The sequence below is a fragment of the Mustelus asterias genome, chromosome 5 (assembly GCF_964213995.1).
Source record: "Mustelus asterias chromosome 5, sMusAst1.hap1.1, whole genome shotgun sequence".
In the NCBI taxonomy this organism is placed as follows: domain Eukaryota; kingdom Metazoa; phylum Chordata; class Chondrichthyes; order Carcharhiniformes; family Triakidae; genus Mustelus; species Mustelus asterias.
In genome coordinates, this window is record NC_135805.1 from 137664528 (window position 1) to 137677556 (window position 13029).

Consider the following 13029-nt stretch of genomic DNA (forward strand, 5'->3'; position numbering starts at 1 on the left):
ATTTGCTGCTATTGACATTACTGTCCTCTGCTGCTGGGTGTCTCCACACATGCTATTGTTAGGGGCCATCATTAAAAAGGAAATAGTCAATCCCAATATTGATTGGGAAAAAAGATTGAGGATATGTGACAATTTCTCGCAGGGAACTTAGAAAAATGGTGCAAACATTTTGGGCTGCAGAAGTGAAAAATTTAATGATTTAGATAATGCTGAAGAAACTATCTTGTTGGCAGAATGGATTCTAAGAGCAAAGTACAGCACAGGACTAGGCCCTTCAGCCCTCCAAGCCTGTGCCGATCATGATGCCCTAACTAAACTTAAAAAATCTTCTGCTCTTACTCAGTCCGTATCTCTCTATTCCCTCCATATTAATGTACCCATCCACATGCCTCTTAAACATTGATAATATGCCTGCTTTCACCACCTCCTCTGGCGCACACTCCTGGCATCCACCACTCTCCGTGTGAAAAACTTCCTCGGCACATCTCTCAAATTTCCCCCTCTCACCTTGAACCTGTGCCCCCTTATAATTGACACTTGCAGCCTGGGAAAAAGCCTCTGACTATCCACCCTGTCTATGCCCCTCATAATTTTGTAGACCTCTCTCAGGTCTCCCCTCAGTCTCCGTATTTAGTGAAAACAATCCTAGTTTATTCAACCTCTCCTCATAGTCAACACCCTCGAGACCAGGCAACATCCTGGTGCATCTTCCTTGCACTCTCTCCAAAGCTTCCACATCCTTCTGGTAGTGTGGTGACCAAAACTGCATGCAATACTCCAAATGTGGCTTGTACTCAATGCCCCAGTTGATTAAGGCAAGCATACCATATGCCTTCTTAATTACCTTGGCCATCTGTGTTGCCACTTTTAGGGAACTGTGGACCTGCATTCCCAGGTCCCTTTGTATGTTAATGTTCCTGAGGATTCTGCCATTTACAGTATAATTCACATCTAAATTTGATCCTTCAAAATGTATCACCTTGCATTTGTCTGCATTAAACTCCATCTGCCATTTATCTATATCCTGTTGTATCCGCTGACACTATCAGCAACCTTGGGTCCAAATCCAAATTTGCAGATGACACTAAGCTGGATGGCAGTGTGTGCTATGGAGGAGGATTCTAAGAGGCTGCAAGGTGACTTGGACAGGCTGGCTGAGTGGGCAAATACTTGGCAAATGCAATATAACGTGGATAAAGGTGAGGTTATCCACTTTGGTGGCAAAAACAAGGAGGAAGATTATCTGAATGGTGGCTGTTTAGAAAAAGGGGAAGTTCAATGTGACTTGGGAGCCATGGTGGAACAGTCGCTGAAGGCTGGCATGCAGGTACAGCATGCGGTGAGGAAAGCTAATGGCATGCTGGCTTTCATAGCAAGAGGATTTGAGTACAGGAGTAAGGATGTCTTGCTGCAGTTATATAGGGCTTTGGTGAGGCCACACCTTGAGTATTATGTACAGTTTTGGTCTCCTAGTCTGAGGAAGGACATTCTTGCTATTGAGTAAGTCCAGTGAAGGTTCACCAGACTGATTCCTGGAAAGCCAGGACTGACATATGAAGAGAGACTGGATCGACTGGGCTTGTACTCACTGGAATTTAGAACAATGAGAGGGGATCTCTTGGAAACATATAAAACACTGATGGGACCGGACAGGCTAGATGTGGAAAGAATGTTCCCGTCATTGGGGAAGTCCAGAACTAGGGGTCACTTTCTAAGAATAAGGGGTAAGCCATTCAGGACTGAGATGAGGAATAATTTGCTCACTTAGAGTTGTGAACCTCTGGAATTCTCTACCACAGAAAGCTGTCGGGGCCACTTCGTTAGATATGTTCAAGAAGGAGCTGGACGTGGCCCTTGCGGCTAAAGGGATCAAGGATATGGAGAGAAAGCGGGAGTGGGATACTGAAAGTGCACGACCAGCCATGATCATATTGAATGATGGTGCAGGCTCGAAGGGCCAAATGGCCTACTCCTGCACCTATTTTCTACGTTTCTATATTTTATGTTGGGGTGATGGAACCATTAAGAACTAGATTTCTCTGGGAGTTGATTTCTGGTAAAGCACATTGCTTCCAGTAAATGATCAAGTTATCTGGGAGGTAGACAATAGAAAAACAGTCGACAAGAAGTTAATTAGAGGGGAATTAGATTGTGTGCATAGTTCTGTTTCAGTTAGGCATTTTGGTTTGGAACAAGCTGGTTTGAGGGAGCATTTCTTTCATGCAGGATTCAGTTGCAATTCTGTGTGCTGGCGAAAAGGATTTTTTAAAATCTGGTTAATTGAAGGACTCTGCAACAGTGAGCTGGATTTCTGGAATGGGCAAATTGAGAAGAGAGAGGAAGTTTATAGATACAAGGCTCCAGAATTAAGAACTTTAGAACCTTGGAATGTGTTGCCGGGCAAGGTGGTGGAGGCGGACACACTGGGAACGTTTAAGACTTATCTAGACAGCTATATGAACGGAGTGGGAATGGAGGGATACAAAAGAGTGGTCTAGTTTGGACCAGGGAGCGGCGCGGGCTAATTGTTCTTTGTTTCTCGTTTCAAGGCTTCATTCTATGATCATCTTGCTGGTGCCAGTACAGAGCGAGACTGCGGATAGTTGGGAACCTGTCTCGGGGGCAGGGAATTCAGATGGTGTTCGTAAAGCAGAAGTGGAAATGAATAGGGTTGGGAAGCATTTTCTGATCAGGGCCAGTGTGATCTCCTGGACTCGTTTCGATTGCCACAGGGGGTCGGAGAGGAATTTCCCAGATTTTTTTTCCCCATATTGGCCCTGGGGTTTTCACTCTGGGTTTTCGCCTCTCCCTGGAGATCACATGGTCTGGAATGGGGGGGTGGGGGTGAGTTAATAGGTTGTGATGAACTAAGCATCGTAGCTGTGAGGGACAGCTCGGTAGATAGGATATTAGGATGTAGATAGGCTGGAAAATTGGGCGGGGATCCTGGATTCAGGATTCAATCCTGGACCGGGGAGCGGCGCGGGCTTGGAGGGCCGAAGGGCCTGTTCCTGTGCTGTATTGTTCTTTGTTCTTTAACCTGGTGAGTTTCGACCTAAAGTGGCCACATGCTTGTGTTGAACGGGGAGTCCACAACCGTGGGACAGTTGGAGGAGATTTGCCAAAGTTGAAGGCCCAAGAAATCTCAACCCTTATCTAAATCTTTGAAACAATATTCAGGTTGCAGTTAATCTTCCAATATTTGGCAAGTACCTGTCTAGCCTGTTTTTGGGGGGGTACGTCACATGGGCATAGAAGGAAATTTGAGTTAAGAAGTTTGATTTAGAGTACAAGCAACTGTATTTGTTGTACTTTCAACATCTTTAACATATCCGATCAGTTTAGATAGACTGTAGTTGCAGGTATTCGTATCTGTGTCGTAAAATTCTTTTATTTTAAACTGTGAACCTTGTGGCTTCACTCTTTTAGTAATTTTCTGGGTTTTTGGATTTACAAACAAAAAATAAAAACATTAATCTCTACCAAGATTATAGCAACATTCATTCTGGCATTTTCTTTAAAATTTTAAATCTACAGCAAGTCTTAAAAAAACTAGGTTCTGTCAATGCATTATTTGCTATACATTTCCATCTATATAATTTAGCAGCACGGACCTGATATCTTGATAGGGGCAGAAATCCTTGTCAACAAAGGCCTCATTGATCTTCATAAGGACATCCATGCCTTCAGTCACCTCACCAAACACTGTATGTACACCATCAAGGTAATCCACATTTTCTCCTGCAGTGATCAGAAACTGGTGGGGTCAGGAAGGGGAAGGGGGTGCAAGAGTAGGATGAGGAAGATGGTGAGTAGAAATCAGTGAATTTGAAAAGTGAGATGACTCAACTTGTAAGATCTTCTTCATTCTCAGTGATAAATCACAAACACAAGACCAAGGTTGATTGATTCTAGAAGTACAATGTGCTGAATACAGACATAGGATTTATCATGACATCATGCTGGATTGTGTTACTGAAAATCTCCTGCTTCCTGCCAAGGATGTACATCACAAAAGCAACTAATTTATGCCCTCAATCTAATGTTTGAGAACATTGCCTTATAATCCACTAAACAAACCAGGTGGTCCTCAGATGGTCGGAATGATGCCGTATTCATTTGAATTCTGAAGACCCTATAAAAGAGCACCTTTTCTTCATCATTCTTGTGTTCTTCACACCTTGTTGGAGTCATACTGAGATAACACCAATTTGGCAGGAGGGGGAATGCTGGTTGAAGAACTCCAAGGAAAGTTTTACAAAAAACATTGCTTTGTGCATTAGCAAAATATACCATAAGGTTTATTAAGTGAACTGTGGACACTACATTGCTACATTTGCAAGCTGTCAATAAAACCCAGGAAGTCTGAGGTCACGTACCAACCGACCCAAGAACAGCTTCTTCCCTGCTGCCAGCAGACTTTTGAATGGACCTACCTTGCATTATAAGTTCATAAGAACTTAAGTTGATCTTTCTCTACACCCTAGCTATTCTGCACTCTCTCGTTTCCTTCTCTATGAACGGTATGTTTTGTCTGTATAGCACGCAAGAAACAATACTTTTCACTGTATACTAATACATGTGACAATAATAAATCAAAATGAGTGGCCGTGAAATTAGCTTTAACTGAACCCCTCTTTAAAAGCATTGCAATACTAGCCATACTACTTGAGAGATTTTTGGGGTCAGACAGAGAGAGGACATGTCCCCTTTTCTTCGTGTTCTGCCACTTTTCTTTCGGCTCACGTCCAACCCTTGTTGCTCCCTCTGAGTGTGCTTTAGAACATTTTTCCTGTGCCTACTACTCAGGGATGTGTCCCTCAACCTGACAGGGACACATCCCTTCTGTTGTCAGCTACAAGACAAGAATGCTGAAGAGAAGCAACTTATAGAGAGTTACTGTGATCATAGGAAAACAAAGAGAATCAAAGAACACAATCCAAATATTTTTTTTAAAAATTCCAATTCCATATGAAAATATTCCAAGCCCAGCGTAGGGGATCCTGAGCTGATACAAACTATCTGAACCAATGGGGCATGAGCAACTAACTAGACAACAAATTGGAGGGTTCTTAAACACAGGTCTACATTGACAATCCTGTAAACAGTTGCAGCTTTAGTTCTTGTATTTAGTTTGATTGTCCATGTGGGTTACACTTAAGAGTCCAAATGAATGTTAATCAAAAGCCAAATAGATTTTGTCAAATTTAGTTAAGTTTATTTATTTGTCACAAGTAGGCTTACATTAACACTGCAATGAAGTTACTGTGAAAATTTAAGACTCATCTACAAATGAGGTAATGTCCATAAACAGCATGTAAGCTACAACAGGCAAACAGGTTATTGGTTTACAGTCTTGTCTGAAAGTTGGCAAGTTCTGACAATGTAGCATTCTCTCAGTGTTGCGCTGACATGCCAGCCTAGATTATGTGTTCGAGTTCTGAGTGCAGTAGAGTCTTCTGACTCAAGAGGCGAGGGTGCTACCAAACAAACTGAGCTAACATCACCAGCCCAATGTTGTCTCAGAGAAATGCTTTGATGCTGGAAGGCAGGATATAAATAAAATGCAGATTTCTTGGCTGAATTCCATGCGTGCTCACTCTGCCAAAAAATTATATATTTCAGGCGTCAATATGCACTTTCTGGTTGCAGTCTATCTATATCATTCAACCTGGACCCAGTAAAGCAAAATATTAATGACCTGTTGTGATGCTATTCATAGGTACCTGGAGACTTAGACTGGGAAGTAGAGCAGCTAGAGTGGAGCATGCCAGAGTAGACCTAACACACCAACCACTCCACAATCCACATTGTTATGGGATGTTCATACACGGTTGTTTCAAATGCCAGACTGATGAATATAAGATTTGAATGTAGGTTTCATAATTTCAAGAAAATATGCAAATCATTGAGAAATTGGGATTATTATGATCTTGTAACAAATTTCATCTTCAGTCCTAACCCTTTAGGCTGGCTACTTTTTTTTGGAAACGCAACCTTTCATTTAACCATTATGTCATAATCATAATTTTGCTAAATCACCTTTAAGTCTCAGTTCATAAGCTCACATCAGAAACTAAGTATCTCAAAATGAGTGTTTTTGTATGGAAGTGTCTTCATTACAACTTAGAGGTTATTTATCACCACAATCCAGTCATAACTTAGGCTAAAGTTAAAGTATTTTTATTTTCTGCTCCCCAGTAATCACATAGCAGCGTGGCTTTATGTGTGTGTTGATTCATGCACAGATATGCAAGTGAGAACACAACAAATAAAAGTACAGTTAGGTAGTTAGGACTTTAAAAAGCTCATAGGAACCTCCCTGCCAGCATCCCCTTTCACTGACACTTCAATTTTAGTCAAGAAAGTCTGGTAAGTGCTCTGCCTTTCCTTAATCACTTGCTCACAAAGGCAGTTAACCAGCTTGTTCAACAACCAAGTTTGACATCAAAGTCTGATCAATCAATTCCTGTACTGGCTGTTAACCTTCTCCATGGGTTAGGTGGACAGGAAAGATAGATATATCAGGACTCAGCATAACAAGGCACATGTACATATACATCAATGTATCATCTTTATTTCCTTCTCATATACCCTCTTATAAAGTGACTAAATTAGAAAACAACAAAAAGGGAGCATTACAATTAGTTCAATTTACATTTAAAATTAGTTACTGCTAAATAACATTTCCTTAACTGCTCCAATTTGTAAATTCTGAGAAATTATTCACTGAAAAATTAATAATTTTACAATACTAGATACACACATACCAATATGTGACACACATGAAAAACACAGGTGCTACAATCTACCTGAGATGCATGCTGATCACTGCCATTATTCACCATGGATACAGTTCCTTTCTTCTTGTGTTTAATTCGAGGCACCTTTTCTACCTCGAAAAATCTGGCCTGATCTCCATAGAGCTTACTGTGGGAGAGGGAAAAAAAACTAGTTTACCACAATTGGCAAAACGATTTCATGGTCAGCTGCATTCTGCAGTTCAGCAATTGGAAGCGGGTATTCCCAAGGACAGCATGTTCCCAGGAAAGAATCGGGGGAGGATTCATCCAATCATATGCTTTTCTGATGCATGCCGATGAGAAACCACAAGCGAAAAAGGCAGTGGAACCAAGGAAATTTTCCAGCAAAAAAGTAATTTGGTACAGGAAATTTCCATTTGGGAAGCTAAACACACTATTAGGAAACTAAAGTAATGTATTGGACAGCTGCATTATAAATCATGCTACTGCCAGCAATATTAAATCCAGAATACTGAGGGGCCTAGATAGAGTGGACATGGAGAGGATGTTTCCACTTGTGGGAGAGACTAGAACTCAAGGGCACAACCTCAGAAAGACGCTCCTTTAAAACTGCGATGAGGAGGAATTTCTTCAGCCAGAGGGTGGTGAATCTGTGGAACTCATTGCCACAGAGGGCTGTGGAGGCCGGGTCATTGAGTGTTTTTAAGACAGAGATAGATAGGTTCTTGATCAATAAGGGGATCAAGGGTTATGGGGGGGAAGGCAGGAGAATGGGATGAGAATTATATCAGCCATGATTGAATGGCAGAGCAGACTCGATGTGCCAAATGGCCTAATTCTGCTCCTAAATCATATGGCCTTATGGAGGCAGAAAAAGGGATCAAAGGGTGAAACAGCTGAATGAAAGAAACATGAAGCATGTTAAAATGACTTATAGCAGAATAATGTTCAGATAAAGTACAGCACCATGCAGATTTTAGTGAATAAAGAGCCAATATCACCAATTATGTAAATTTATTTTCATTTCTAGTTTTTAAAAAGCCACACGTTTACAATGGAAATGTTCATTGATGTAACAAAGGTGGATTTTTAACACTGTATTTAGTAGATCGGTTGGAGTGACATGTAATAATGGGATCATATTGTCATTGAGATGCTAGACATTTACTCAAGAGGATATATTGATAAAATCTATGATACAGAGTACAGCTCAATGACTAATACTCTCACCAGTCAAAAGGTCGCGCATTCAAGTCCCACTCCAGAGACTTGAGCACATAACCTAGGCTGGCACACCAGTGCAATATTGAGGGAGCACTGCAATATCGATGCCGCTGTTCTGGATGAGATACTAAACTAAGGTTGTGTCTGTCCTCTCAGGTAGATGCAAAAGATCCCATGGCTCTATTTCAAAGAGGTGCAGGGAAGTTCTCCTCAATGTTCTGATCAATGCATTTTTTCAACCAGTATCTCAAAGAGAGATCAGATTGCTGTTAGTAGGACCTTATTATGTGTAAGTTGGCTACTGCATTTTCTACTTGTGCTGAGATTCAGACTACGTTGGGTGGACGGAAATTCAATTTTCAACAGTTCACCCAATGCATAAATTTTGCAGGGCATTGTGGACTGTAGTTACATTTTGAATTAGAAAAATAATTATTCTGAATGATGGCTTTTAAAAAAATATGTAATGTCCCCAGCATTCCAGTTACATTCAGCTTTGAGGTTTACATGAAGAACAGGCTGAAGATCACCAAATTCTCACTAGTCCGGTGATGTATACACCTTGCTTTAGTATCTTTAGTTATGTTTGGCTCAGCCAGTTTCTTTAAAAAAAAATCAAGATATAGCCGATGCTCGAAATGTCAGATTTACTGCCCACCGCTCTCAGTTGCTCTCAGAAGGCCTTCGTGAGTTGCTAGTCTATGTGATAATGGTGCTCTCCCTTTTGTAAACCACCTGCTTACCTTCAAATTCATAGTTATTTTTGTTTAAAAAGATCTATTTATCTTTATAAATAGCACATAATAGTGTAACAGGAAAGCCAGCATTCAAATTATATAGTAATGCAAGAGGATCACATTAAATTCCGCAGTGTTATTTAATTGAAAATGGACAATCAGATGGTTTGGGTTTACCAAATATATCAGGTAAGCTAGTTAGCAGTTTCAAGTTGTAAGAAATAGGAGTTTTATATATTTACTGTGAATGGTTTATTGATGTAACGGTGTGAATGGAGTATCGATGGTTTATTAATGTAACTGTGTGAATGGAGTATCGATGGTTTATTGATGTAACTGTGTGAATGGAATATCGATAGTTTATTGATGTTACTGTGTGAATGGAGTATCGATGGTTTATTGATGTAACTGCGTGAATGGAGTATCGATGGTTTATTGATGTAACTGCGTGAATGGAGTATCGATGGTTTATTGATGTAACTGTCAATGGAGTATCGATGGTTTATTGATGTAACTGTGAATGGAGTATCGATGGTTTATTGATGTAACTGTGTGAATGGAGTATCGATGGTTTATTGATGTAACTGTGTGAATGGAGTATCGATGGTTTATTGATGTAACTGTGTGAATGGAATATCGATGGTTTATTGATGTAACTGTGAATGGAGTATCGATGGTTTATTGATGTAACTGTGAATGGAGTATCGATGGTTTATTGATGTAACTGTGTGAATGGAGTATCGATGGTTTATTGATGTAACTGTGTGAATGGAGTATCGATGGTTTATTGATGTAACTGTGTGAATGGAGTATCGATGGTTTATTGATGTAACTGTGAATGGAATATCGATGGTTTATTGATGTAACTGTGTGAATGGTGTATCGATGGTTTATTGATGTAACTGTGTGAATGGAATATTGATGGCTTATTGATGTAACTGTGAATGGAATATCGATGGTTTATTGATGTAACTGTGAATGGAGTATCGATGGTTTATTGATGTAACTGTGAATGGAGTATCGATGGTTTATTGATGTAACTGTGTGAATGGTGTATCGATGGTTTATTGATGTAACTGTGTGAATGGAGTATCGATGGTTTATTGATGTAACTGCGTGAATGGAGTATCGATGGTTTATTGATGTAACTGTGTGAATGGAGTATCGATGGTTTATTGATGTAACTGTGTGAATGGAGTATCGATGGTTTATTGATGTAACTGCGTGAATGGAGTATCGATGGTTTATTGATGTAACTGTGTGAATGGAGTATCGATGGTTTATTGATGTAACTGTGTGAATGGAGTATCGATGGTTTATTGATGTAACTGCGTGAATGGAGTATCGATGGTTTATTGATGTAACTGTGTGAATGGAGTATCGATGGTTTATTGATGTAACTGTGTGAATGGAGTATCGATGTTTTATTGATGTAACTGTGTGAATGGAGTATCGATGGTTTATTGATGTAACTGTGTGAATGGAGTATCGATGGTTTATTGATGTAACTGTGTGAATGGAGTATCGATGGTTTATTGATGTAACTGCGTGAATGGAGTATCGATGGTTTATTGATGTAACTGTGTGAATTGAGTATTGATGGTTTATTGATGTAACTGTGTGAATGGTGAATCGATGGTTTATTGATGTAACTGTGTGAATGGAATATTGATGGTTTATTGATGTAATTGTGTGACTGGAGTATCGATGGTTTATTGATGTAACTGTGTGAATGGAGTATCGATGGTTTATTGATGTAACTGTAAATGGAGTATCGATGGTTTATTGATGTAACTGTGTGAATGGAATATCGATGGTTTATTGATGTAACTGTGAATGGAGTATCGATGGTTTATTGATGTAACTGTGTGAATGGAGTATCGATGGTTTATTGATGTAACTGTGTGAATGGAGTATCGATGGTTTATTGATGTAACTGTGTGAATGGTGTATCGATGGTTTATTGATGTAACTGTGTGAATGGAATATCGATGGTTTATTGATGTTACTGTGTGAATGGAGTATCGATGGTTTATTGATGTAACTGTGTGAATGGAGTATCGATGGTTTATTGATGTAACTGTGTGAATGGAGTATCGATGGTTTATTGATGTTACTGTGTGAATGGAGTATCGATGGTTTATTGATGTAACTGTGTGAATGGAGTATCGATGGTTTATTGATGTAACTGTGTGAATGGAGTATCGATGGTTTATTGATGTAACTGCGTGAATGGAGTATCGATGGTTTATTGATGTAACTGTGTGAATTGAGTATTGATGGTTTATTGATGTAACTGTGTGAATGGTGAATCGATGGTTTATTGATGTAACAGTGTGAATGGAATATTGATGGTTTATTGATGTAATTGTGTGACTGGAGTATCGATGGTTTATTGATGTAACTGTGTGAATGGAGTATCGATGGTTTATTGATGTAACTGTAAATGGAGTATCGATGGTTTATTGATGTAACTGTGTGAATGGAATATCGATGGTTTATTGATGTAACTGTGAATGGAGTATCGATGGTTTATTGATGTAACTGTGTGAATGGAGTATCGATGGTTTATTGATGTAACTGTGTGAATGGAGTATCGATGGTTTATTGATGTAACTGTGTGAATGGTGTATCGATGGTTTATTGATGTAACTGTGTGAATGGAGTATCGATGGTTTATTGATGTAACTGTGAATGGAGTATCGATGGTTTATTGATGTAACTGTGTGAATGGAGTATCGATGGTTTATTGATGTAACTGTGTGAATGGAGTATCGATGGTTTATTGGTGTAACTGTGTGAATGGAGTATCGATGGTTTATTGATGTTACTGTGTGAATGGAGTATCGATGGTTTATTGGTGTAACTGTGTGAATGGAGTATCGATGGTTTATTGATGTAACTGTGTGAATGGAATATCGATGGTTTATTGATGTAACTGTGTGAATGGAATATCGATGGTTTATTGATGTAACTGTGAATGGAGTATCGATGGTTTACTGGTGTAACTGTGTGAATGGAGTATCGATGGTTTATTGATGTAACTGTGTGAATGGAATATCGATGGTTTATTGATGTAACTGTGTGAATGGAGTATCGATGGTTTATTGATGTAACTGTGTGAATGGAGCATCGATGGTTTATTGATGTAACTGTGTGAATGGAGCATCGATGGTTTATTGATGTAACTGTGTGAATGGAGTATCGATGGTTTATTGATGTAACTGTGTGAATGGAGCATCGATGGTTTATTGATGTAACTGTGTGAATGCAGTATTGATGGTTTATTGATGTAACTGTGTGAATGGAGTATCGATGGTTTATTGATGCAACTGTGTGAATGGTGTTTCGACGGTTTATTGATGTAACTGTGTGAATGGAGTATCGATGGTTTATTGATGTAACTGTGTGAAAGGAGTATTGATGGTTTATTGATGTAACTGTGTGAATGGAGTATCGATGGTTTATTGATGTAACTGTGTGAATGGAGCATCGATGGTTTATTGATGTAACTGTGTGAATGGAGCATCGATGGTTTATTGATGTAACTGTGTGAATGGTGTTTCGACGGTTTATTGATGTAACTGTGTGAATGGAGTATCGATGGTTTATTGATGTAACTGTGTGAATGGAGTATCGATGGTTTATTGATGTAACTGTGTGAATGGAGTATCGATGGTTTATTGATGTAACTGTGAATGCAGTATCGATGGTTTATTGATGTAACTGTGTGAATGGAGTATCTATTTTTTATTGATGTAACTGTGAATGCAGTATCGATGGTTTATTGATGTAACTGTGTGAATGGAGTATCGATGGTTTATTGATGTAACTGTGAATGTAGTATCGATGGTTTATTGATGTAACTGTGAATGGAGTATCGATGGTTTATTGATGTAACTGTGTGAATGGAATATCGATGGTTTATTGATGTAACTGTGTGAATGGAGTATCGATGGTTTATTGATGTAACTGTGTGAATGGAATATCGATGGTTTATTGATGTAACTGTGAATGGAGTATCGATGGTTTATTGATGTAACTGTGTGAATGGAGTATCGATGGTTTATTGATGTAATTGTGAATGCAGTATCGATGGTTTATTGATGTAACTGTGTGAATTGAGTATTGATGGTTTATTGATGTAACTGTGTGAATGGGGTATCGATAGTTTATTGATGTAACTGTGTGAATGGTGTTTCGACGGTTTATTGATGTAACTGTGTGAATGGAGTATCGATGGTTTATTGATGTAACTGTGTGAATGGAGTATCGATGGTTTATTGATGTAACTGTGTGAATGG

General features: G+C 39.2%; 1 protein-coding gene across 2 annotated transcripts in view; it reads right to left on the reverse strand.

Moving 5' to 3' along the window:
* Nucleotides 1-13029, reverse strand: part of ppil4 (peptidylprolyl isomerase (cyclophilin)-like 4) — a 53922-nt gene that overhangs the window by 32985 nt on the left and 7908 nt on the right. For both annotated transcript variants that reach the window (XM_078213339.1, XM_078213338.1), the window contains exons 4-5: nt 6813-6930; nt 3615-3757 (exon numbers count right to left, since the gene is read on the reverse strand). In XM_078213339.1, coding sequence (XP_078069465.1) covers nt 3615-3757; nt 6813-6930 — 261 coding nt within the window. The remainder of the gene's footprint in view (nt 1-3614; nt 3758-6812; nt 6931-13029) is intronic.